Source organism: Dermacentor variabilis, chromosome 9 (genome assembly GCF_050947875.1).
Source record: "Dermacentor variabilis isolate Ectoservices chromosome 9, ASM5094787v1, whole genome shotgun sequence".
NCBI lineage: Eukaryota > Metazoa > Arthropoda > Arachnida > Ixodida > Ixodidae > Dermacentor > Dermacentor variabilis.
The window spans coordinates 91,914,255-91,940,077 of record NC_134576.1 but is presented as its reverse complement, the minus strand read 5'-3'; the positions used below and the strand labels follow the sequence as shown (position 1 = coordinate 91,940,077).

The window sequence follows — 25,823 nt, the reverse complement described above, 5'->3', positions numbered from 1 at the left end:
ACCACAGTGAACCTGGCCTCCACTCTTTGGCGAATACACCAAACGTAACACTATGCGCACGCTTCCACCTCCCAGTTTTGGTTTCATCTGCTCAGATAGCCAAGATTCCTTGTGCCGCAATTCCACAGGTAATCAAAATTTTTTTTTTCCAATCCACACGTTGATATGGCTTGTACAAAGAGTTCACTTCAATTTCCTGATGATGATGAGCCCATTGAAATTAACAGTCTAAGTGTTACTAGATTTTTGTTAATTAGTGACTATTTATTTGTGTCCCCTGCACACACCATGGCCACTACCGCTCAGAGCATGCCTCCAAAGGAACCGTCCTTTTATTTCAATACGGCTCTGTTTAAATATTATAAATAATCGTCATGCAAACTACTCACATGTAAAGGTAGACAAGAAAGTGATACAACTGACAGGTCCAGCTAATTACCTGTCACTACTTCACCACTTTCGGTGTAAAATTGTTGTTTCTAAATACTTGTGTAACAATATCAGTCATCAAAACACACTGTCGACTGCACCTGCTGCCACGCATTTATATTTCACAATACTCTGTTCTGCAAAATTACTGCATAATTAAGCAGATAGAATTCTGTCACCCTTTCTCACTGTCCTATCTGTAATCCAAACTGGCTTGCCACAATATTCAAGCTCCCTATATGACTAGCCGGGGCCATCCTCTCCAGGCCTTTGGAATGTTGCTGAGGTAGCTTTGATTGTTCTACTTTAGCGTCCCTTTCTGTATATGCAAATGTTTCCATCTTGCAAAGCCTGACAATCTCATGCCAACTGAAGACAAGCCAAAACATCTCTCTTGCAAAATTTTTCTATAACGCTCAGCACCACCAATTGTCACCAGCACTATGTGGCAAGCCCTTCAAGGAGCTGTGGTCCCTTTTGAGTGAATGCAATGCTCATGGTACCTCCGCGACAACTTGCGTGCGAAGGCCATGGGACAAAAGTGACACTGGAACGGTCTCTCCCCAGTATGTGTCCGCAAATGATACTTGAGGTTCACTTTCTGCGTGAAGGCCCGAGGGCATAGGTGGCAGTGAAATGGTCTCTCGCCGGTGTGAATGCGGAGGTGAACAGTCAGGCCGCCACGCCTTGTGAAAGACTTGTTGCAGTAAGTGCAAATGTGCTGCTCAACGTCCACATTTTCAGAGGGGCTCATGTCACTTCTGCTAATTTCTGTCGGTGATAAATGTTGTGCTGCTTGAGTGGCAGAGGAGTTGTCTACATGCTGATGAGCACTGTGCTGCCATTTGATGGTGCCTGCAAGACAAACGATTTAATTTAGTGCAGGAGCTACAGTATGGAGAGTTCAAGAACACAGTTTATATTTCTTACATCTGCCAGGTAACAGAGACTGCAAGCACTCATAACAGCTAGAGAATGCACAAAGTTTGATGACGCCACACACTATGCTAGAAGAAACTGAGCATAAATTCTCCATTTTTCCTCACTTCTAAGCTCTCACCACAATGACTACTGCTGTGGTCCCTAGCACTCGTGCTCCAAGAAATAGCATCATTATTTGCATAGAGCAGACAGCAATAGGAGTACAGTCTTAAAACTTTGCATACATGAGTTGATGAGTGTGACAAGAACTCTCTCTTCCACAGCTATCTATAAATATAAAAGCTACATAGGCAATACAGACAAGTATCAAAGCAAGATTTTGTACTTAGTAAGCGACACCGTTGAGGAGTTGTTGTAAACACTTATATGAAGGCAAGTATTTTCTTCATTGCTCAATCTTATGTCTTCAAGTACCTCTCTTTCTGCCATTAAAAACAATTTTTAACTAGACGGGCAAATGGACAGACAGATTTCTGTGTTTCTCAACAGCCCAGAGGCCTCTGCGACAGTACACAATGTCATGTAGAAAATGCATATTGCACACAATATGGCATAAAATGTCTCACAGCAATTTACCGTACAATAAAAGACAAGTGTGGATTGGAAAGCAAACGGCAGTAGCCAATGTTCTAGTTGACATTAAGAGGAAAAAATGGAGCTGGGCAGGCCATGTAATGCGTAGGGCAGACAATCAGTGGCCTGTCAGAATTACAGAATGGGTGCCAAGAGAACAGAAGTGTAGTCAAGAAGGGCAGAGAATTAGGTGGCATGATGAAATTAATAAATTTGCAGGCATAACTTATAATCAGCTAGCACAAGAGGCCTTATTCCTGCGGTGAACATAAAAATAGTCTGATGATGGTGATGATCGGAAAAAATAGGTACCAGTGTCCTGTAATTTATACAATACGTTATGACACAATGAGATCGAGTTCATGACAGAGAAATAATAGCACAACCAAACATTCAAATAAAACTGTAGTGTAAGACACTGTGTTGCGAGTTTGTTGTAAATGCATCATAAAGCAGGCAGCTGGTTTGTCTGTGTACAATATATGCAAACGCTTCTATGCTTTGGTAGGTGGCACACAGAATCGTTAATATGACAATGCCATCACAGCAAACCATACCGTGTACTATTATATAGATGCAAAAATTTTACATCATGCACAAGCCTCCTGACACATAAGCCTCCAGGCCGATGTCTGTCCAGACAGACTTATACTTGTAAAAACATTGGCCTACATGTCTTGTCACATGCTATGCACACAAACTTCTGAAGCAGATTTGCCATCAAATTGCTGTAATATACATGCAGAGTTCCACAATACAAAGCAGGGCCGGATGAGAGTACAATAATAGAGGCTACAAAAGTGTTTTCAGCCTGTGAAATCTGTTTATTAAACAATTACAAGCGATCACAGTGCAATGTTAACAATGTGGGATACATGCATGCAAAAATCCAGCTTGCAACCAAGTTGTAGATTGATGAACCTGACTTGACTCAACCACCATATTGCTCCACCTGCAAGACAATATTCGAATATTATGCTGTGAATCATTCTGTTAAAAGATATATAACTGAAGCTTTCTTCAAAGAAGTTCACCCCTGTTTATCAAGCACCATTGCTCAACCTACGTAATGTCTTTCTGTGGAAAATGGCAGTAATTTTGCTGTCAAATACAATTACTATAAGCTACCGGCAAGCAACATTTCTGAATTGCAGATCTCTTATGTAAATCATTAATAAATACCAATTAATAGCAATAAGAGCCCAAGGTTTAAGCCCTGAGGCACCTGACCATGACACAAAAGACAAAGAAACCTTAAGAACCTGACGAGGTTCTTAGCTATGCAACTACGAAAAAGATGGATGACCGTCTTGTAGCTTTTTAGGTTTAGCAACTGTTACAAGAAGGTTCAAGAGATGGCGCCACCATCCTGCACATGCAGTGTTACACACTGGCCACGCGCCGCTTCTGAAACCTTTCAGCCACAGCTCTTTAGAAATGGGAAAAGTGCCTCGCATGAAACCTTGCTGAACTAATATGCAAGCCAGTGGTAGGGAATGGGACACGAGATGAAGACAACACAATATGATGCGGTGTTGTCACCTATGCCTTGTTCCCTAGCTGTAGTTTTCATAACAAAAAAACTAACAAGAACAATGTGATGTATTACCAGCCTTGTTGAATGCTTCAGTCGTGTTAGTGTCTGTGCGTGCACACAAACACATGCATACATAGGGAAAGTCAGCACGGCTTTGGATGGATGTTGTTACTTTGTTGTTTTTAAGTATTTTGTTATTCTTTTCAGCTGTCTCCTTCTCTAATGCCTGAGGGTATCTTAAGTAAGCAATAAGTAATGTAATTGTTTCCACTGAAGGGCTCTGTAACACATAGGCACCAAATTGCACTGTCCACACTAATCGACACCAAGATGAGTCACTGCACTGAGCCAGAAATTGCATTGCAGTGTGAATTTACTTTAAAAGGCAACTCTAGATGAAATGTTGTTCTTCAATTTACATAGATCCTGTCGTCACACGTACAGCTTAAAAAGTTAGAACTAACTTTAAACAGAAAAAACAATCTACTGAAACCAAAACTACTCAGGGTAGCATGAAGATTAACTATGTGTGATGGCATCAGAGCCTACCTTTGTGAACACAGTGAGTGCCAACAGGGTGTCCTCTTTCAAGTGCCTACCGTAGCTTGGCTTTGTGAGCACAAATGCTGCCATCAAGTTAAAATATAAAACATTTAACAAAACAAAAGAGAGGCACCGAATGTTATGTGTCATTCTATTAGGAGGTCTGTGTGCTTTAATACTATGTGTCTAACAGCCAAGGAATGAACCTTGCAGTGAAGAGGAACACATGTGCAAAAATTATTACTTGGCAAACACACGCTGCTCGGTCACCACCGTCACTTATTAGGCGCCGGCGTCGGCAAGCACAGGACAATTAGTAAAAAAAAATAAAATAAAATCACACAATCACCTGCGTAAGTCAAAAGCATGTATCATGATCTTTAAAATTCATTTTAAGTGAAATTGAATAACATTCTTTAATAAAAGTTCACGTGTCGAAGAGAACACGCAGCAGAAATTTTGTTAAGATCTGCAGACCTCACAATATCACCAGAGTGGCTCTTCACAAGAAGATAAAGAGGTCAAAGTCAAACGTGAAGTGAGAGAAAGTAGCAAGTTGTGCAAAACTAGCTGCAACAACTTTAGATTTAGTGCACAGCCTGGAAGCCATACGAAAATTAAGCAGAGGCGACGACACAGAATCCCCCTCTCCCCTCTGCTTTCTTGTCTTATGTCAGAATGCAGTGTGTTGCTGCTTCATCCTGTGTTCCACAATTCAGAGTGAATTATGTCTTAGTAACACATCCACATATCTACCCTTGAACAAAAAAAGAAAGAAGGCACCGAGGAAACTATTACAGAGTTATGGCGCATTCTCCACATCCACAGGATTTCATAGCTTTCAGTAACGTGGTAGTGGCAAAAGCACGAGAAGCGCCTCGAGGGTGGTAAACTACTTTGTTGTTGAGACTTCTACATAGGTGCTCTTCACCAGAGTCCTGAATCGCTGTGTGGTATGGCCCGTTACTGGACCACACACCATGCGTCTCAGGTGCACTATAAACATTCTGCATTTTTTTAGTTTTTTGAGGAGCAAGTCTGATGCTGTTTTTTATCTATTTTGTTAGCAAATGTCAGATTTTATCGAAACTTCCCCTCACAGTGTAATGAAATTAGGAGTCTTTTTCTGCCTTCTTAGTGTTACTTGCCGTCCACCTTCTCCTACTGCAAAAACACCATTGACCGCAAAAAGAAAAAGGAGGGAAGCATATAGCTCCAGGAACATTCTTACCTACAGTCAAAATTTACAATCGCAGAATGGTTTATCGTCGTTAGAAGTAACACATACATGCATATTTACTAATGCTTGGATTGGTCACTGCACATTTTTTCTAGTTTACAGAATGAAACATTGGGAACACCTTTTCAACATTCACACTGGATACAGTAAAAGGCAGTAGATACAGTGCAACACGTGAAAGGACAGGCCTGTCTTGAACATGCATCTTCCTGAACATGAGAGGCTCAAGGATTTCACAACAGCGTACTCCTGATGACAATACCTTGCCAGCAAGGCAATTTCATGCCCCAGTAGTGAAACAACAGAAAACAACTGCTCAAACATGTCAAACCCTCTCAACAGTTTCATCTTCACATTTGGAAGGGTCCCGAAATTCAGAGTTTTTAAGTTAAATCTAAACTATCAAGTTGTTTAGCGGAGCATGTTTTTAGGACTTTATCAGATCAATTTGCAAATGCAGAATCTTAACTTTAAACTACAGGCAAGTCTGTGAAATGGCAACTCCATCCATCTAGAGGTTGTTCATGCCAAGTGCAAGAATATTCAACAAACTGTATTCACTGGCATGATGCATATGCTTACCACTTGCAGACCAGGCCAAGGTGCTTTATAAAATTGGCAGAAATCTGCTCCCGAATGATAGGAGGAACTGCAATGCATTGCAGTAAATGGACTTGTTTAATTAGACACCAAGATTTAAAGTTGTGTAAATGTTAGATTTCCTTCTTCTATGTAGTCCTTCTGCTGGCTTTGTTATGACTGGGTGTGGAGGTCATGGGACTGCTGACAACTTCAGCATTCCAGAGGGACAGTGCATCAGATTTGCAAAGGGATCAAGAGCCTCTATTCAAGCAACTCAATGTCGCTTTCATTGTGGAACTCATCTGCTGAAGCCTACATGTTTCTCAAGCGGCTGTCATCTGGGGATGTTCGTGTAAAATCGAAATCGCTGCAAGGAGCCGAATCTGACCATCATGAACAGCCAGCTAACTTCTGCAAGGAGCCAATGTACGACGACTTCTGTGAGAATGGTGTCAGCTTCTGCTTCCCGATTGCCTTGTGATGGCATCATATGTGGCAGCGAAGGCACAACATTAGGGGCGGAGCCTGACAAGGTGGTGCAACAGAATGGGCAGAATGCTGCAAACAGTTGACTATTCTGATTGGCCAGGACAAGGTCATTGAATTCCCTCCTCTGGGAGCATAGGGAGAACAATTTAAAAGCCTTCTTCAGTGTGTCCCAGGAGGGCCCCGAGATGGAAAGTGCTCCAACATGTAGTGTGCTTTCATACAGTTGTGTAGACTGCTGAGAAATAGTGTGCACCGATAACCATGGTGCCATTTGTAAATATGTAACATAAAACCATTCATTTGCTTTAATCTCCCGACCTCACCTCCTCACCAACAAGCAACTAAGTACGACAAAGATGGACAATGGCTTGGGTCCGCTTATTGGCCTAGTGCAATGCCCTGGTATAGCACAAGCCAGTTATCACATTCTAGGTGCTCTGGTGGCATAGGCAAACGACCCTCCGTTTAACACCAGACTCTCAACCACAAATCAAAACCAGTCTTAACCGCAGGTTGACAGTGGTGAAATGGAGCCTATGACCAACTCCAATCGCCAACGACTGGATGGCGAATGGCAGCATGATCCTATGCTCTAACTCCACAGCATAGAATGAGCGCCTGGCTTAGACTTTAGATGCATCGCGTCATGTAGCCTAGAAATGTTAAAGACCAATAGAGCATACACAACTGCCTAGAGAAATTGCGGCTGTTGCATGTCTCAGCAGAAAGCAACTTTAAGCATAGATCTGAACCAGCTACTGAAGCCAGACCTCATACTAATGTGGGAATAATTGGAGCATGATGATCTACTGGAATTCCAATCAACTGAAGGCAACATAGGATTGACAACTTCATGCAACTCATTTGATACGATGAAGGACTCGGGAACATGGTGTTGCTTTGGTGGGTAAGCATTTAGTTTCTGCAGTAATGTATGCCAGGCTGGTAGTTTTTTAATTGTATTGCGAATAGTGAGGGTTTCGCAGCAAGTATTGTGCGACAGCGGAATCAAACCTTAAAGTAGTGACCATGCCCTTATGAGTTTAACAAGAACTAGCTTGCTGCAGTTTTCAGAGGAACACTGACTAGAATCTGACTATTTTTGCTTCAATATGCAAATAAACCTCTTCTTTTCGCTCCTACTCTCGGACATACTCTTCCCTATTCCTGGAGGGTTCCTGGCCTGAACGCTACCCTGTGTCGCGACACCTGTGGCATCTGCAAGAAACAAGAGCATGAAGCAGAGATTTCAGAAAACGAGAACTGCAATGAAAATGGGTGCCATATGTGGCATTGGGTATTATAATGCAGTTTGTGTTAACCTTACAACTTCCTAACCCACCACGGTAGTTCAGTGGTTACTCGGGTAAAGAAAAATGATATGAATGTGTCTGCTAAGGTGTCTTTGACAGCGACAGTGCTGTTTTATAATACATTAAGTAAACCCCTTGAAGATCAATGGATCATGCTCAATCTCCTAGCCATTACAAAAAAAAAATGCAAAATTTTAATATCTCTTTTTGCACTTCGTCAAATTTTCATGTGCAATGCATATGCTTGAAGAATATGCTGTATACGAGCCTTGTCTTTCTTGGCCACACAGAATATTTAATACTTGTTCTGTAAAAGGGGCTCTTACTCAACAAGTGCAAGTTTTATATCTGACAAGGAAATTATTGCAAAATACAAAATAGCATGCATGGAGTTGAGAGAAGGTGGAGCCAAATACAGCTGCAGGTGCTGGAATTGCCTTGTATCTCAGAAACAAAGCAAAACTACCCACAGCCTGAACTAGTCGCACTTGCTTTTTGTGAAACTGCATGGTTGGTTAAGGTATATATTACAAGCAATGTTAACCTGGAAGTATGGGCAGGCAATTGCTCCACCTCTTTTGCTGTTCGGGAACCTGCAACCACTTGTAGATGTGTGAGTAGAAGGCACGAGATCTCCTTACAAGCTATCCTCAGTCCTTCGGGGAACATTATCTGCATGGGACCTTAAGGACAATTAGGAGTTTTCAAAATTGTGAGCCCCAAAGTTATGGGATGCTACCAGGCAGGTGTACAAAAGAATACAAAAGGTTGTACAAAGGAGTACAGGTTTTCGGATAAGCAAAGTCACTTGGAGACGGCATTTCCAAAAATTCTGGATGATAGTTAATGCTTGGGAGTTCAGGGTTCACCTTGTGCAAATTGTTATGGAATAGCTAAAAGCTTTCGCTTTCTATGGAAGTGTTAGGGCTGGTCAAATGTGGAAATTGTTTCAGATTTTGCCAAAGGCACTGGAAGTTGGGTGCAGTTAAAGCTCCCATATATGCTTTAAAGCAAGCACATCAAGTGACTTTAGGAGTAGTGTGACTAGTACTTTAGAAGTAGTATTATCCCGGAATTATACTTCATTTCATACATATGAGGCAACGCTGTGGAAGCTAAGCAATTAATGTGGCCACAGTAGTCTCACTGCGTGTTGTGCAGTGCAGTTATTCTTGATCTGCAACATTCTTTTATAAAATAATGACTTCATATATTACAACTGCTACTTGCTGATGCATGTTTATGTCAAATCACACATTAGTTATGCAAATTTGTGCTTCTAGTAGGCGACGTACTACGTCTTCGTCGTGGCGTAAGCAATGCGCTGTGGCTGCTGGTTGTAGAAACATATTAGTTTGCTCATATGGTGGTAAATAGAGTTAAATTTCCGACACTATTCCTGTAATAAATACGTCCATAAAGCAAGCAAGGGAAAGAACATGAGAGCAGCAGGCAGCTGCTCTTTCAGTCCGAGCAGCCCAGGCAATCTCTAGCTCATGCCACCCCAGAGAACTGGTGATGTGGCTGCAGCGTCGAACATTCCTCTTCACTACACGTCATATTGTGTGACACAGAACTACGAGACTTAACACAGTGCATACATAATGTTTTTCTTTAATACGTGACGCACATCTTTCTGGTCGCAAATGCAAACAGCGAGAGAAGTCTCTCAAGCCTTCAAGGCATTGTCTGCTATGAATGAAACGTGGTTTAGTGCTTGATCTTGTGTGTTCACGGCATAACCACACGAGACTCATGTTGTGTGCTTTACAACCTGAAGCATGATATGCATAACAACCTGTGTCACACGATATACTACGTAGCTGCACTCTCATAGGCATTTGAGAATTTGGGCTCCAGTGAGATGAACCCATAAATGCACAGTAAAATTTAAAAGAATAGTGTTAAAAGGGCATCGTTGCATCCAACTTCGTGCCCAGTGTCCTGCTGTTCTTCCTTTTTAACTGAGAAGTATGGAATATCTAGACGCAGCTCATGTTTAAGTACATTAGCTTGCAGTGTGCACAGTTTAGCCCCCACTAAAGTATGCGCATGCTGCCTCATTGTGTTTATTTGCCTGACTGGACAATGCATGTGCACAACTGGCTGCAAGTTTGCAAAACGAAGCAGTTGTGAATAAAGCTATCGTACCTGCAGTGCACTTAAAACGCAACAGCCACACGAGAACATTTTCCATCGTACCACCCCTCCTGCTGTTCTCTAAGTAAGTCATATTTACTGAAAGTGAGCATGAACCTTTACAAACTCTAATCAGAACATGACAAGATTGCTTCAAAATTACATACTTTAGAACCAACAGCATTCACTGCAAAGGATCAAGCATAGTCAAGATTTACTGCACCATTTAGTCAAGTTAAAATAAAACTGCAGGAACCATCCGCAACAATTGTCAATGTAAGCGAATAGTCAAACGCTCCTAGACATCCATTCCCTTTATTAAAGGAATTATGGGCTCGAAGGCGTATATTTGTTGCAGCAGGGATATTTAAATAGAGTTAGTTGTTTAGTTGCGTAAGTCAGTTGAGAACATAGCTGTATAACCAGCACATCGTTAGCGGTAGCATAGACCAAGAACTCCACCGCAGCACCTAAACCTCCGGACGTCCTAAAGCTCTCGCACGACAGCATGTTTGTCCAGTACCTGTTGTGCGCACGCCTATGCATCGGTGCCTTTGTTATCAGCAGTGAAAGTACAACCTCCACAAACATGGGCGAAAGAGCCAAAGAAGGCTGATCACAATGCAGACAGATGGTCTGGCAACGGAGCTGCAAGTGAGATTAATAATTCAAGGATTACCAGCACAGTGCCTCCATATGACTCCATGTACACGGGTGCGTTTCCAATGTTTTGACACCTTGTATCTAAGCCATGAAAAAAAAATTGATTAAAAGCAACAAGATATATTTCGTGCCTCAGCGCACCAATCGAGCGCCAAAGGATTAAATAAGTCCTCATTCCTTTCCAACAGATGCATGTCTAAATAGAAGGGGGTAGTGTAACTCTGGATCGGCAAGCTGATGATGAGGCCAATGTAGGCTTGCACCACTCACTTCTTCACCAAAAACTTCTTCTGGAGCAGCATCGGCAAGCAAAATGCTAATTGTCAGCATTGATCAAGAAAATATAAACATAAGGCCTTTACAACATTGTGGCTGTAGTTTCTGCGCACGGTAGGTTCAACACGGCACGAAAGGACAAGCTAATAAGTTCGATCCCCAGACTGTGATTTATGTAGTTATGCGGGGTGCAAGGCATTGCAAGAAGTGCAGATAGCACAGCACTGAAGAATACAACAAAAAACTCAGTTTTATTGATATCACCTGCTGCCTTTATCAAAATTAAACTCCAATTCGTATATCAGGCTTCCCTTGACTGTGCGACATCTGTACAAACCGTCCTTGAATAGCAAGAGCTTCAGCAATGCATGCCTTGACAGATGCCGCAACAAATAAGAAAGCATACTTTCCGAACTTACATGCCTTCTATTAGGCCTGGGATCCTTTCACAGGCAAGAGGCGATCAAATATGTCTGCTAAAGACAGCTGTTTCATAAATGGTAGAGCCATCGCTACCTTTTTCTGCAGCCAATAAGAATAAACTCGGCGTGCTACAACGCGGATGCACAGTTGGCCATCCTGATTATCTTTGCAACAATCATCATTGATCGCCTAGCATGCCACGTATAGTGCGTGTGAATTGCAAATTCGCTATAAAGAAGAATGCTTCATCTTCTTGCATGTGTGAATTCTTCTTTAGAAGGAGAATTCACACATGCAAGGAAAGTCATTTAACAAGCAACATTTCGAAAATTTGGAGTGAATTTCACAATTCCCGAAATTATTTTTCTCCGAGCCTCTTCTTTTGGGCAATGTCACAAGGATGCTTGCATAATCGATGAAAAGTTTATATTTGTTTAAAAAAATTTGTTAGTTAAATTCATACTTATTTGTTATTTTCTATATTTTTTTCCATTTTTTTCCCTGCTTATCTCTGTTTTCTCAGAATTACTAATCGCCTTCCGATTCCATCTGCATCTTTGCCAATCCATGGCATGAAAAAGCCAGTGATGAGAACAAACAAACAAACAAACAGGCAAGCTCTGTTTGATTCACATGTGGTGAATCGATCGCGATGTGGTGCAGGCGAGGTGCAGCCTGGTGCCGCTGAGGTGCCACTGAGGTGCAAGAAATCCTCAGCACCTACTCGCGAGGTTCTGCAGCTGAGGTGCACAGCGCCATGCAGACGACACTTGCAAGGAGGTATGTTCGATTCAGAAAAAGTGCACGGTACCACGAACAAAAAGGTGCAGGTGGTGCCAGTTACGGTGTGCCGGGCTGCACCCACTCACTGCAAGGTTCAAGGATGCACTCCACTTTGGCGGCACCTTGCCTTGCACCCCGTTCAATTGAGCACAGGGGTGCAGGGTGCACCGCTACACCTTGGGGAATCAGAGGCATATAGGTACAGTGCACTGTTAATAGGTGCAAAAAAACTACGCTTAATTGAATAAACCTATGGGTGACGTTTGTAGACACAGCGGGCGCTTCCAGCGGACAAGTACGTGCTCCTTTACCTCTCCCAACTTTTCACTACGGGAAAAGTGTCTGCCATCACAATTTGTTAGGGAAATTACTATAATGCTGCTTTTTCCCAGCTCTTGTCAGACTTGCTTGATTATCTGCGCTGTAAGACTGAGCAAGCAACGTTGTTTATGGCATAGCACCAGGGAATGTTCTGGAACTTGGCAGAAAAATTGAGTCACTTTAGCATACGCCAAAAGCCTGCAAACTTAAATGATATAAAATTACTTGACATTCTCATTCAAATGAGTTATTACTCATTACTTTTTTCCCACATTACTTTTTGACGCTACATTAATTAACTGTGCCTTTATTAACCTCGCCATAATCAACACTGTAGATTGTTTTTTCGAGTACTTTAATCAACTATGTATTATTAAGTGCCTCAATTAGCTTCGCCTTAACACCAAACGTCATGGGTTCGACCTCAACATAAGCTCGACCTCAACATCGGAGCCAGCTGTGGAAGAAGACGACGAACGCGCGAGCAGCACTGGCACGAGCGCGTGCCGCATAACGCATGCCGCGTTCTCCATGCAGACCGTCGGGGGTATAAGCCACGCAAGGCTTTCGCCTTAAAAAGCAGCTGACACAGCCTGTACTTCAGCACTTGACTCAATACCGCCTGCACAGCGCGTGCTGCTGCAGCACCCGCGGCACTGTTCACCAGCTGCGCCGACATCGCCGGAACTTCAGTTCCGGTGCTGCGAACACAGGAATCGAACGTACCCTTTCTTGCTCATCACAACAGCGGAGAACAAGAGCTCGAAAAAATTTCACTGGCACAGGTCATCATCGTTTGTTTGAGTGCACAACAGTGGAGTGGTGCACAACATCGTTGCCGAGTCGCACTTTTTTCACGTAAATACTGGCACGCGACAACGCTCATATATGTGTTGCTGTTGTAAACAGTAAGCACCTGAAAACATTTGTCTAACTCGCCCTCGCTGCTGTTAGTCACGATGGAGCTTCCCTAGGCATCTCGGTAAACAAGTGTGAAAAATATTTGGTAGCGCCGAAATTGCGGTTCCCACGTGCTTTCAGCCGCACCTGCTACTGCGCTCAGTAACTGGCTCGTTTGAGGAGATCGAGGCAAAGCAAATCTAAAAGCATCTGGGAAAACAAGTGCGAAAAATATCTGGTTGTGCCGAAATTGCGAGAGGTGGTTCCCATGCTGTTTCAGCCACACCAGCTACTGTGCTCACTATAGTGTACTAGCCTAGTGACGCGACCAAGGAGGAGCGCGCGTGCCTCTTTCCGTATACGCCACCAGGTGTCGCCACTGCGACCTTTTCTAGCAGACCGGCTGCTCTCATAATCGCTAGTTTTGAGGCGGTCCGTGTTTCTAAGCGTTTCTTACGGACATATAATTCTTTCATTATGACATACAAGGATTGTATTTAACAAATTATTGTGTAAAAGAAGTTTTTTAAGGCCACATCGATACTGTAGCATTGACAACTTCGTCTGCTAGCGAAGTCCGGCGCTTTGATTACGCTCGTGACATCGCCTGTGCCAGCTGGCAATTTACCGAGCTTATTTTTGCTCATCTACTGCTTGAAAGCCAGTATATCTGAGCCTGCTTTGCTTCTATGCAGCTATATTTACTCCATTTAAGTCGCGTGCTCATCACGAGTGACACGAAAGTGCGTAGCGGCTTCGGCATTGCGCTGCTAAGCACGAGGGCGTTGAATTAAATAACGGTCTCGTTGGCTGCATTTTAATGGTGGCAAAATGCAAAAATATCCGTGTTGTTGCCGGTTATAAACCCCACGTGGTCAGAATTATTCAAGTGCCCCTCCCCCCTTTACTGCATGCTCAGTAATTAGATTGTAGTGTGGTTCGCGCATTAAACCCCGGAATTTATTTTTGACTATACAATTGCGCACATACAAACTCAAAATGTTCCCCAAAATTTGAGCACTCTCGGCCTGGATCTCGTGAAGTGGTTGGCGGAGCTGACCGTCTGCCGCACGTTCATCTTGTGCAGTCCGTGCACTCTTGCGTGGCTTGGTGCTTACCGCCGGTGCACTTGCTGCGGCTGGCCTCTTCCTTTCCGGCCTCTCTTTGACAGGTGCGACAGAAAGGTAGGACGCACAGTCGGGCAAAAGGGTAGGCACCGCGCCAGGCGCCAGCGACGGCTTCCCACGTGGAAGTCGCACTTCGGTGCCATTGATAATGTGGACATAATCCCTCAAAATATATCGACGCTCAAAGTGGCGCTCACATACCGCTGAAGATTCAGTGAGAGGCTTGTCTGATCTTCGCAGATTGCGCTCCCACTTCTTCCGAAGTTCTTCTTCCGTTGGTGCGGCGAACAGTGACGCTTTCGGAGCACCCGGATAACCACTGTGGCAGCCCGGAGCGTAGCAATGGGAGTCCGTTTTTCTTTTTGGCATCGTGCCTCCTGTGGTGAAGTAGATGCAGAGAGACGCCTTCTTCTTCAACACATCCACTGTTTGTCAACAGAATGAACACGTTCAACGTAACACGGCTCGGAAAACACATGGAGCAAACAGCCGCAGAGCGTGTCTGAGCCAGCCTGACGGCGCACCGGCAGCTAGAAAAAGGCGCAGCAGCGCCACCGGCGGCGGCTACTGGCGTTTGCTTCAACCGGCCCATTGCCTCTCCCTCTTGCTCGCGCCACTAGGACATTATTCTAGTACACTATAGTGCTCACCAATGGTCCTCAGTACCTGCCAAAACTCGATTGAGATCGAGAAGCAAAGCAAAAGCAGATAAGCGTTGGATAAGCGCATACATGAGCGCACGCATGGAGATTCACGTGATCAAACGGCATGTGACGTAGAACGCGGGTGCTTTGAAAATAAATAATGCGCGAACGAGCGCGAACTTCCTCCGTATAAGAAATTACCGCAGAACCCCCTCATGATAAATGTCGAGATTAATACTTAGCATTGACAATAGCATTGAAGCAATGTAGCAATTAACCTCTATGTTGCCACCGTAGAGACGCGTTCTGTGGGTCGCCGTGCGCGGCCGGGTTCCTTTCTCCCGCCATCCAGCGGCACCGCGGTGAAGTCCGCGCGTAGATCGTGTTTGAATATATATATTCAGACGGAATTATGTATGTACGATGCGGGTTCGATTCAACCCAGCACAGAATATATATATATATATATATATATATATATATATATATATATATATATATATATATATATATATATATATATATATATATATATATATATATATATTCGACGGGCAATTAAGGTTCTGATTGGTATTGCAGAAGTCGCAGGGCACTGTGTTTCTTTTTTTTTTTTTCGTGACGATAGATGGGATTTTTTTACAAGTGCAGCTCCAGGAGGACACATGTAACCCAGCAAATGGAGGCCTCAGAAGAGCACCTGAGATTATCATAAAGCAGGTGGAGCAGGATCACCAGGGCACCCAAGGGGCAGCGGGGGGCATTGAAGCTGGGAGGAGTTGGGCAGTCTTTAAGCTGGCCCCTACCCACGGACCAGTTCAAGTTCTAACTTTGGAGTCCCTCTTGGTGCTTTGGTGTCCTGGAAGCACTGTCAATACGAAATAATGACACGTTGCTGCAATGAATAAAAAAAAATACATGCAAGTATAATCATGCTTATCCAGAAACCTGGGACACTAAGTTCAACACTACCGTGTCCCGCAACTTCTGGAACACCAGTCGTCAAAACCTTGCCACTTTTCGTCATTAAGTATCAGCCCCATGTAAGTGATCTTGCACACAAAAGTGACAAGTGATGCGATGCAGACGGCCGCCGCATTTGTTGACCGAAGCTAGTAGGAAAATAAAGAATGCGAATCGCATTCCTGCGAAGCAGTTGGAACAACAAAGCCATATGTTGTTGCTCTTCTATGAAGAGCCAACTGTGTGACTCAAAAGGCTCTACATGAGTCTGCAAAGTTGTGTGTAGGGTGCCTTTGATGTGTTTGCATTCGGTGAATGTTGTTGCAAAACCATACGCAAGCACAGGACACAAAATAATTTAGCAGTCTAATTTTGTTCTTTTTTTTGCTGAGCTTCGGAGATGCCCAAGTTTTGGCACAGGCTAAGAAGAACCAACATCGATCACCTTGGCCTTGTGTTATGGCCCTCATCACTGGGGGCCGATTCTCCAGAGGGTCACCGATTTCAGTAGCTGCATGCTTATGTTAACACTCTCAAACATTTGCTTCTACGGTGCAATACTTTCAAGGCATAGCAGGAGGAACTCTTGAGCCGCTACCATGCACACAGGCTGCAAGCCAATAGCAATGAGTCGCTATTATAACTATGTGGGCTGTGGCTCCTCTCGCACACAGGAGGATCGCTCACAAAACACTGTGCAACTTCCTCACGCAGTCCCGTCTCGCCACCAGGCTGCTCAGCTCGTTCACAATATTCTGCATATTGAAATTTTATTAGCATGTACCCCAAAGCTACGGCTACACACCAGAAGAAAGGCGCCTCCATTGCCCGCCTCTAATCGCCCTCGATGATTCAATGAAAGCTACACGGAAGGTCCGGTAGTACAAAATGGGCAGCCCCACCCCCGCTTATCCTAAAGCACAGTCGGCACTCCTAGCATAGATGCTATCACACCTGCTATTGTTGACAGCCTCTTCTCTGGTGATGTCATGCGCAGGACTCTGCTGCCATCATGACTTGCATAGGAGTAACCGGAAAAGCCCAAAAAGTGCCCGGTACACTATCACCCCTCAATAAATGGCCACTCGATGCATATGTTAAGTGGAAATTGTAACAAGAATGTATTGAAATGAACAGACATGTGTAAGCCTTTTATTACTTAGCTAACAAGAGTGCAATTTGTCACTCTAGTAAATTCCACATCATGAAGTGTAATTTTGTTTGGGCTAAAGGAGACCACCTGGTGTGATGAAACGCAATTTTCTTTTTAACAACCGGTCTTTTAACAAGATGCCACAGTGTCACACATGGTATTCCAGTGCTATATCAGTGGCCTGGTGTATGACTGTGAAACCTTTGAACGCCCCAACAAATAGGTAAAGGGCAACAAAGCCGTGAATAGCAACCAAACAAAATCTGAAGCAACGAAAGCAGAGAAAGAAATAACAGAGTCTCATGTCCAATGCAGGTGGCATTGCAGAGTGTTAGAAAGTATGAAAGGTAGCTGAGCGGAGAAAAATATTGGGGTCAGAGGGGCCCAAGGGATATCAAGAAAAAAGGCATCTGTAACTATAATAAACAAAACTATGCTGGCTGCATAAATGCTGCTTGAACAGGTGCTTATGTGCTTTGGCAGACTAAATTTTTGCGCTTACGCAAAGGTACCAGATTTATATTTAAACAAAATTCACGTAACGATTATGGCATGTTTGTAATAGAAACTCAAAGACAATCATATTAGAAGGCAACTGACATTCAGAACGCTGATTTCACACTCGGAGGCGGCTGTCTGATGTGTTGCATATGTTTGCTGTGAAAAGGGGGAAACCACTCTTGTTTTTGCCAGCCGTGAGCAGGTGCAAGGTTGTGATAAGCACCACCTGCCTTATAACAGCTCCCGCCTGTGAGTTCGAGATGATAGTTGATTGTGAAATCTCCGAACAGAAGTGCTCTTGAAGTCTTTATATACAAAAATACGAAGTTGTCTTCAGATAAGAGAACTTTCTTAAGTGTCTAATATGAGCATTTACCAGACACAATATTCAAGAATTTACTGAAGAAAATGTTAGCAATTATGTACTTATTCACTGTAATTGGTCACGGAAAATGCATTCACAAGTCTCATAACAATGTGACCAAGCAGCATTCTTGCAGCCAGCATAGCCTTTTTTTCTTTTTTTAAGTTAACTGCTAGTTTGTCTTCGAAGGCCCTTTATGTGCCGGGTCTGACTTTCAAGCTCTATATTACGGAACCGTGGATAAATATGCAATGAACATAGTGTCCGTAAAGAAAAGAAAGCACACAATTTTTTTTTCTACTGAATGAAATCTCAAATGTGGGAGGTAGCTTGACTAACATGTAAGAAGTAGCTTTTTTTAACACGACTGCTGAGCAATGTAGAAATGAGAATTTAAATGGTCGATTGATTTGCAGAGTTAAATGTCCGGGCTAAGAAAAGCACCGCAATAAAAGGCTTTTCTTTTTTCTATTTCGCCTTCATCGGAAAGTGGCCAGTGCTCCTGGGAATGGAATCTGCAAACTCGTGCTCAGCAACAGCATGTAATAGCCACTGAGCCCCCAGGCTGCATAAATGAAATAATCGAATGATGACATTTAGTACATTTAAAATTGCTTAGCGTCTCTGTTGCATTCCTCAAAAGCTCTGTATATTTTGCAAATGCTACACTTGTCTTTTTCACAACGCAGCACGGAGAATATACGGTGCTTGGGGTCACATAGAATTAAAAGCTCTTTAAATTCGTATTAGTGGAGAAGACACAGTCACCACAAATAGAAAAAAAAGAAGAAAGAGGTCCTCTGATGACACAATGCTTATAATTCAGGCGTGTGAGCATTCGCTTGATAATACAATCAACTCATTCCGAGTCTTTACAGATCGATCCTCCATAGGCATTTTAGCTCTGTGTGAACAAAGGCAGAAAATGTGGCATCGATGCAAATAATTGGATGTCATTATCGAGGTGTAGAAAGAAAGTAGAAAAATAACAAAGTTAATGTGTCAAACGTTTTGTTGCCCTGTACCTTTGAACCTGCATTCTTTTATGCTCCCAAGGCTGATTAAAACACTGACATTATACTTATATCGTAGGGCATCAAAGGTGAATACATTGTCTCCTGCCTTGAAAGCGTATCGCTGCCAAAGCTGACCATAAGTTAGTAATGTATGAAATAATAACGTTTGATTGCTGCTTCACAAGCACATGGAAAATGTTCTGCCTCTCTCTATTTTCATTTTGCCTGCTACTAAGATTTGCATTCTGTGATTGCGAAGTGAACATAAGGTGCACATGTACATAATGCCACAAAGTAAGCAGGTGTATTATCATAAAATTTCATCATTTCAACCGCAAAGTAGAGGGCATACTTACAATTTTCGAGAGATTACAGCTTGCCGATTGTAAAATCAAGCGCTGGAATTTATCACTGTCTGGGCTTAAGTGTAGTGTGGGACAAATCGCTACCTACACAAGACGACCACTAATATGAACATCAGAGTAAAAAATTACTTTCGAAATTTAGCATGCAGCAGTCTAAATCATCAGTCTATGACTCCAGTCTCACAGCTGTTCTATGTTATACAGTGCAACAGCGCTTTTATCTGGTGCACAGATAGTTGTACATTAGACTATCTAATACCTAAAGCACTTTCCAAATAATCTGCAAGTTAAAATGATGAAATTTTACGTTCAAATGTTGTGTAAAAATCATTTCTGATCAAGTGTTTCAATAGTAATTATTGCGCTTTCATTTTTGTTGCAAGTATGACGGCGTTTGAAACTTACGTTATTTATATATATAGTATATACATAGAAATTGAAGTCGGGTAAATTGGTTGTGATTCATATTCAAATAATAATATGTCACTGATGTGATGATGGATTAGGTGCAATTGAGGATCTCGCATTGAGTAAGTACTCGTGGATCACAGTTAAAAAATGTAGGGGCATATTTTTATCACCGCATTGGAGCCACCCTATACTTGCAGCATAGCTTCCTGGTAAAAAATTTATGGCCTAGCACCATTTGCTTAGCACCATTCAAACTGCAGCAAGGTCATGAATCCAGCCGATCTGAAAGAGGGAAAAGCCTTCACTTTACAAGACCACAGTCGCGGCAAGATGTGTTTAAAAAATATATATAAAAATATAAAAGAAATGAAGCCAAGACTGCTTGCCACTTCTCAGAGAACTCAGCAAATGGGAAGCCTGTATGAAGGGTCTTTCACAAGGAAGGTTTCAATGCTCATTAATGTTTATTTACATTGAACTTTTCATGCACAATCAAAGCAGTAGGTCGAACTAGTGCGGTGCGCAAGATTGAGCTATCGGCAAATGTGGGAAATGACTAATCTAGCATTACCTGCAATTTTGTTACACAAATTGTGCAATCGCTAAAACCTTCATGGCAGGAGAATTTATATGCAGTATTATAGTTAATAATTGACATTTTGCATTCTTCTCTCTTCCGCAAGGCATGTAATTTGTGCTGGGTTACACAAGTTTAAGTTGAGTGTGAATGAAGAAGGAACGTATACTGGTATAGCTCGTGAAATATTCGTCGTAAGGAATGATGCTAGAAACAGTGTGTCATTTCTTCAAGTACTATACTGGAACGTTTATTGGACATCCGTCTGCTGTAGCCCATACGATATCCCTACGATTTCCTTTGTTGGATGTGAGACTTTAGTACTTCTTTGGGATGTCCTTAGGACGTTGTGTGTTTTCTGGTAGTATCTCATAGGTTAACTGGCAAGATGGGTATACACCAGCTAACATTTGTGGACAATCGCTTTTATTTTCATCTATGCAATCATACATTCACGCCCGCATCTACTGCTTATTTTTTACATTTTTATTTGTATCTAGCCACTCTCATCACTCGCAACTGTGTTTTACAGAGCGAGTATGAGTGTGTGCGCTCATTAATGGGCCCCTCACTAGGCCACATGGTAAACCTTGTTTTTGTGCTGGAAACTGTTACGTGACCTCTGAGGAGTTCTCAATTCCGCAATAATTTTTCAAATTAGTTCATTAACAGCAGAGCTGGAAATACTTGAAGTCTTGCGAATCCGTCATTTCAGAAGGTGAGCGTCACCACCAACCACTGAGGTCAGTGCTGCCAACAAAGACACTCTCTCCGCTTTCCCCGTCTAGCCTCTGCAAGCAAAATTCCTTCACTGCTTTTTCCCATACCGGAGCTGGAGGATCACACGACAAATACGCCACAGGCCATTTTTTTTTTCGCTCTTGCATTTTTGCTGAGAAATGAGAAATGCTGAAATCGCAGCACTGGAACACGGTAGAAAATGACGCAATTTCATTCTCTACATGCAAGCTTGGGAACAAGCTGACGAAACGGAAGTACATCTCTCTTGCTACAGTATGGTAAAACAAAGATGCAGATATACATTTGGCTTGTATGTTTTGTTATTTCTCTGAATTTTCTTTGGTCTATCGAAGCAACATATTAAACAAAGAACTGATTCCGTGAATAATTCTCAAAGTCACGTGTCACCGACAGACATAACACATGGAGTAAGGAATAAGATAGGAGCATACCGCAACGCGATTGAAGCCAAACCTGGTGGTCCAACACGTGATCGCACATCAAAGCGTGCGGATGGTGTTAGTGTTCCCGCTCTGAAGGCAGAGTCAACGCAGGACAGCTGAACAAGCATGCACCAAATAAAACCTACTGGCATAGCTTCTGGGAACCAAACATCCTGGCAAATCTTGATTCTTGCCCCGTGATTCTAACGCAAGAGGTCACGTGTTGGGCCACCACTGTGGCTTCACAGAGTGTCTGCTTGCTAGGCTGGCTGCATGACGTAATGCTCCCTCCTATGTTTTTTCCTTCCTCCATGACGTCACAGAACTGCCATGTATGTAGGCTCACATGCTTGTGCTAACACGGCGAATATGTTGACAGTCGACTTTCCGGCTGGAACCATGGCGTCTACGAGAAGGGCAAACATCATTTGGTTTGAAAGTTAAGCTCTTACCACAGTGCGTAGGGATGTAATACTTAGCAGACACTACCATTAGCACGCATTGTATGCACTGCGCTAGTCGGCTCAAAAATGGCCAGACTTCAGCTTTTCTAGCCCGGAAAATTTGATTATTGTGACAAGGCAAATGTGCTTAATGAACACAGTGGGTGCGTGTGTTCGTGCTTCTTCAACTACCATTTATGTGTGAACACACATCGGGCAGAATTTACGCTTAAACGGCTTCTTAAATGGTGTGTGTTCGAATATAGGCCTCAAGAATTCTTTTCTGCGTGAAGGCATCGGGCAAGAGATGGCGTGGGAAAGGTCTCTCACCAGCATGCATGCGTAGATGTGCAATGAGGTTGTTTTTCCATATGAAGGCCTTGCTGCAGTAGTCACACTGGTGTGGGCGCTCGCCCGTGTGTCTTCTTTTGTGATTCCGCATGCTCGATCCACTTGAAAATTGTGGTGTAGCCGCACACAAGACACCGCCGCAGAGTCCTTCCCTTCTTGCGACCCCCTACGCGCAATTCTGGAAGAGGTTGTTGCTCAGGGCAGTGATCCACAGCAATGGAGTTTTGCATAAATCAAAATGGCACATTCTCAGCAAAAAGAGAGGAAAATAAAAGAGATTAAGTGAAGTTGGTCAGTATAAGGTTCAGCTCAGTACTCAAGGAATAGAACTTGCACATAAACATGCCCAAATTCGCAACTCTTGCAGCTTACCATGCAGTATACACGTGAGAAAGGACACTAGTGATGCATCTAAAGCTTTGTGTGCTGATAACAGTCTGGACTAGCGTAACGAAATTTTTTCCTTTGATGGAGGAATTTCTGACATCTTTAGCATGGGCAAGGTCTACAACGTGCAACATTGTAGAGAGGGAAAAAAGATTGTTGCCAAAATTTCCCCTAACAGCCACACATGACAAAAGCAATGCATGTGGAGCAAAGCTTCCCAAGTCAATGAGTGTTTGCTTGGAACCCCAAGACGTACAGCTGTGAATATAGAATGAAGCACTCATGTACTGAACCTGTCTTTGTTGAATGGTGAGTGTATGTCAGTGGCAAGATGTATACCTGCTCTGCAACCTAGAGTGCAGTCAAGTGTGAAATGGACAACTATTTGACTGATTACAGCGGACCTTCAAGATTGAACTTCACTTCACCAGATTGAACCCCACTTGACACCGTTCCTCCTACGTCCTTATGCCAGATTTCCTGTCTATTCCTCATGAGGGTCATTTGGGCATCACTAAAACAAAGCTCAGACTGAGAGGCATCTACTGGTGGCCTCACATAGATAGACAAGTTGAGGAACTTGTGGGAAACTGCTTTGTGTGTCAACAAGCAGATAAATCTGCCAAACATCTTTTGCTTCACTACAACCTGTCGAATGGCAGTTATGACCATAGAAAAAATTAGCCATAGACGTAATAGGTCCTCTTGATCATGCTCCACAGTATGAATGTTTTGCTTTAGTCATTGTTGACTATCATTCCAAATGGCCCGAACTTGCTTTTATGCCTTCAATCACATCTGAAACCATTATGCGCAGTCTTATTTTCATATTCAGTAGAGAAGGATTTCCTGATACCATGGTGTCCGACAATGGGCCCCAGTTTGTTTCTGCAGAATTTCAGAACTTCCTGAAGGAGAGAAGCATTAAGCATTTCTTGTCTTGTCTTTACTACCCATAGGCCAATGGCCAGGTAGAAAGATTCAACCGGCTCCTCAAAGAATTCATACAGTTTGCTACTTTGGAACAATGAGACCTCAGGTTTGCTGTCTTAGAATACTTGGCAATTTACAGGTTTACTCCACATATGACTACGGGTGTGTCTAGCTATGCTGCTCCATAGTCGTCATCCAAGGACTCGACGTCGCAAACATGCCTCCAATTCATCCAGAATTTGCCTCTCTGAAGTTGCGCTAGGAAGCACTAGTACGTCAAAAACAAGAAGATACCAAAAAGTATGTAGATCATCGCCGCGCAACCAAATTCCCTCAGTTTCAACCAGGAGATCTTGTCAGAATACGTACCTCACGGAAATCCGGTTTTAAATACTCCGGTCCGTTCAAGATTTATTGTAAAATAGGTCGAAGTACTTTCCAGCTTGAAAATGGCAATCGTTGGAATGCTTCTAAACTGGTGAAATACCCGGTACAATAGGATTCTCTTGAAAGCTTAGATGAAAGGAGTCATTTCAATGACTACACATTCTTTGATGATAGTTTCCCACTTTAGTTCCTACTGGTACCGGTTTTCCTGCTGCATCCACGTCATTACAACCACCTGTTTCTCCCCCGCGACCGGGTTTATCCCATGCAGAAGAATCTCCTGAGCTCCTGTCTGACACTCTCTCCAAAGATAGGGCTCCTGAAGGAACTCGGGACACTGACACACATTACAGTTCATTTACTAGTAATAATTCGTCTGCTCCTACTCCACAACCAGAATCAGTTCTCCAAAGGTCTGCATGTCATAGACAACCCCCAGTACAGTTTAAGGATTATGTTTCCAAGTAGCTTTACTGCCCTGGTTTATTTTGTACTGAGGTTTCAAACCTCCCATGCGAATCCAGCTCTTACACCAAAAATGTCTTTCCTTACATGTTTGTTAGGTAGACAGTATACAAGTAGTATCCTACAAAGGGGGCATTTCTGGCAGCATAAATGTGCAATGCGCACATTTTTCGATCCACGACGGCCACAGAGCTGTCTAGACTCAGGCTCTGAGCGAATGAGCCACCCATTTGTGTTGTCCAAGGGGTAAATGGATGTTTGCATTGTTTCTTTCTTGTATTCACTGAATTATTACCATGCACGGCGTGTATTTGCAAGAACATATGCCTTCACTGTCTGCCCAAGACGAGTACTTTTGCGAACTTCAGTAAAATTGTGTTCATGAACTCGTGTTAATTTTGATTATCTTTATATTGTATGCTTTATTTCTTTAAAAAAATAGGAAAAACCAAAGATTTTCCTGAATTTTTGACTGCATAAAGATGTCATCCACTATTAATGGTATAACTGCTTACAATTCTGTGTTCTTCGGTAAGTCATGGTTCTGGCTTTTCTTGTGCGAGGAGAGCGAGTGGTGCATTTTCTTTTAAGGGAGAGGTGATGTGATATCCTGTTTTGATACCCAGTTTCGGTTTCGAATGGTTATGACTGCTAGCGCTACTCCGTACCCAATGCTAAAAGTGTACCCTGCCGTGTTTCCTTTCCCCTTACTGGAATAAACACATTCTTTGTCTGGTCAACAACTATAGCCGTCTAGCTCTTCTCTTGTGGCGCTCAATGCCCCGGCCATTAGGCCTCACCTAATAGGACTCCTGTCCGGCCGCCCCGTCGAAGCAATACCACACACACTGCATCTTGTGTCCGTGTGCACCATTTTTGCACGCCAAACGTTTATCCTTCAACTTGCCTTCTGGGAAAGCAGCTTTTCGGGGCAACCTTTAATAATGCACTTTTCTTAAACTTTTAACCTCGAATCGCAAGCTATACTCATCGTGGCAGGTTGTACCAATATCGCCAATAACAAGTCATTCTCGCTCAACTTGATGTTGTGATGCTCTTCCCGCCAAAGACGAGTTACAGTTGGTAATTGGCTTAGGGTTAAATTTTCAGCATTAGAGGGCGGTAAAAGTCTGGGAAGCACATAATCAAGTATAGATAACTAAGTAATAAATTTTCATAATCAGAATGACAGAAAAATTCACAGTTACATAAGAAAAAGTAGCAGTTTCGCCCGAAAGGCGAAGCATCGATTGTGATAGCAAATTAGTGGGCAGCTATATGAAGCAAGTATAGTAGCTTTATTAGCCGTATAAACTTGTCAACATAGGCATGCTAATTGCATTAACAAGCATGGTGTCATGTGCGCAAGCCAACAGGAACACGTCACTCGACAACCGTG

General features: G+C 42.9%; 1 protein-coding gene across 1 annotated transcript in view; it reads right to left on the bottom strand.

Moving 5' to 3' along the window:
- Nucleotides 1-25,823, bottom strand: part of LOC142558446 (uncharacterized) — a 92,677-nt gene that overhangs the window by 5,883 nt on the left and 60,971 nt on the right. The window contains exons 11-15 of the mRNA XM_075670580.1: nucleotides 14,144-14,705; nucleotides 12,980-12,988; nucleotides 10,467-10,531; nucleotides 7,491-7,553; nucleotides 896-1,284 (exon numbers count right to left, since the gene is read on the bottom strand). Coding sequence (XP_075526695.1) covers nucleotides 896-1,284; nucleotides 7,491-7,553; nucleotides 10,467-10,531; nucleotides 12,980-12,988; nucleotides 14,144-14,705 — 1,088 coding nt within the window. The remainder of the gene's footprint in view (nucleotides 1-895; nucleotides 1,285-7,490; nucleotides 7,554-10,466; nucleotides 10,532-12,979; nucleotides 12,989-14,143; nucleotides 14,706-25,823) is intronic.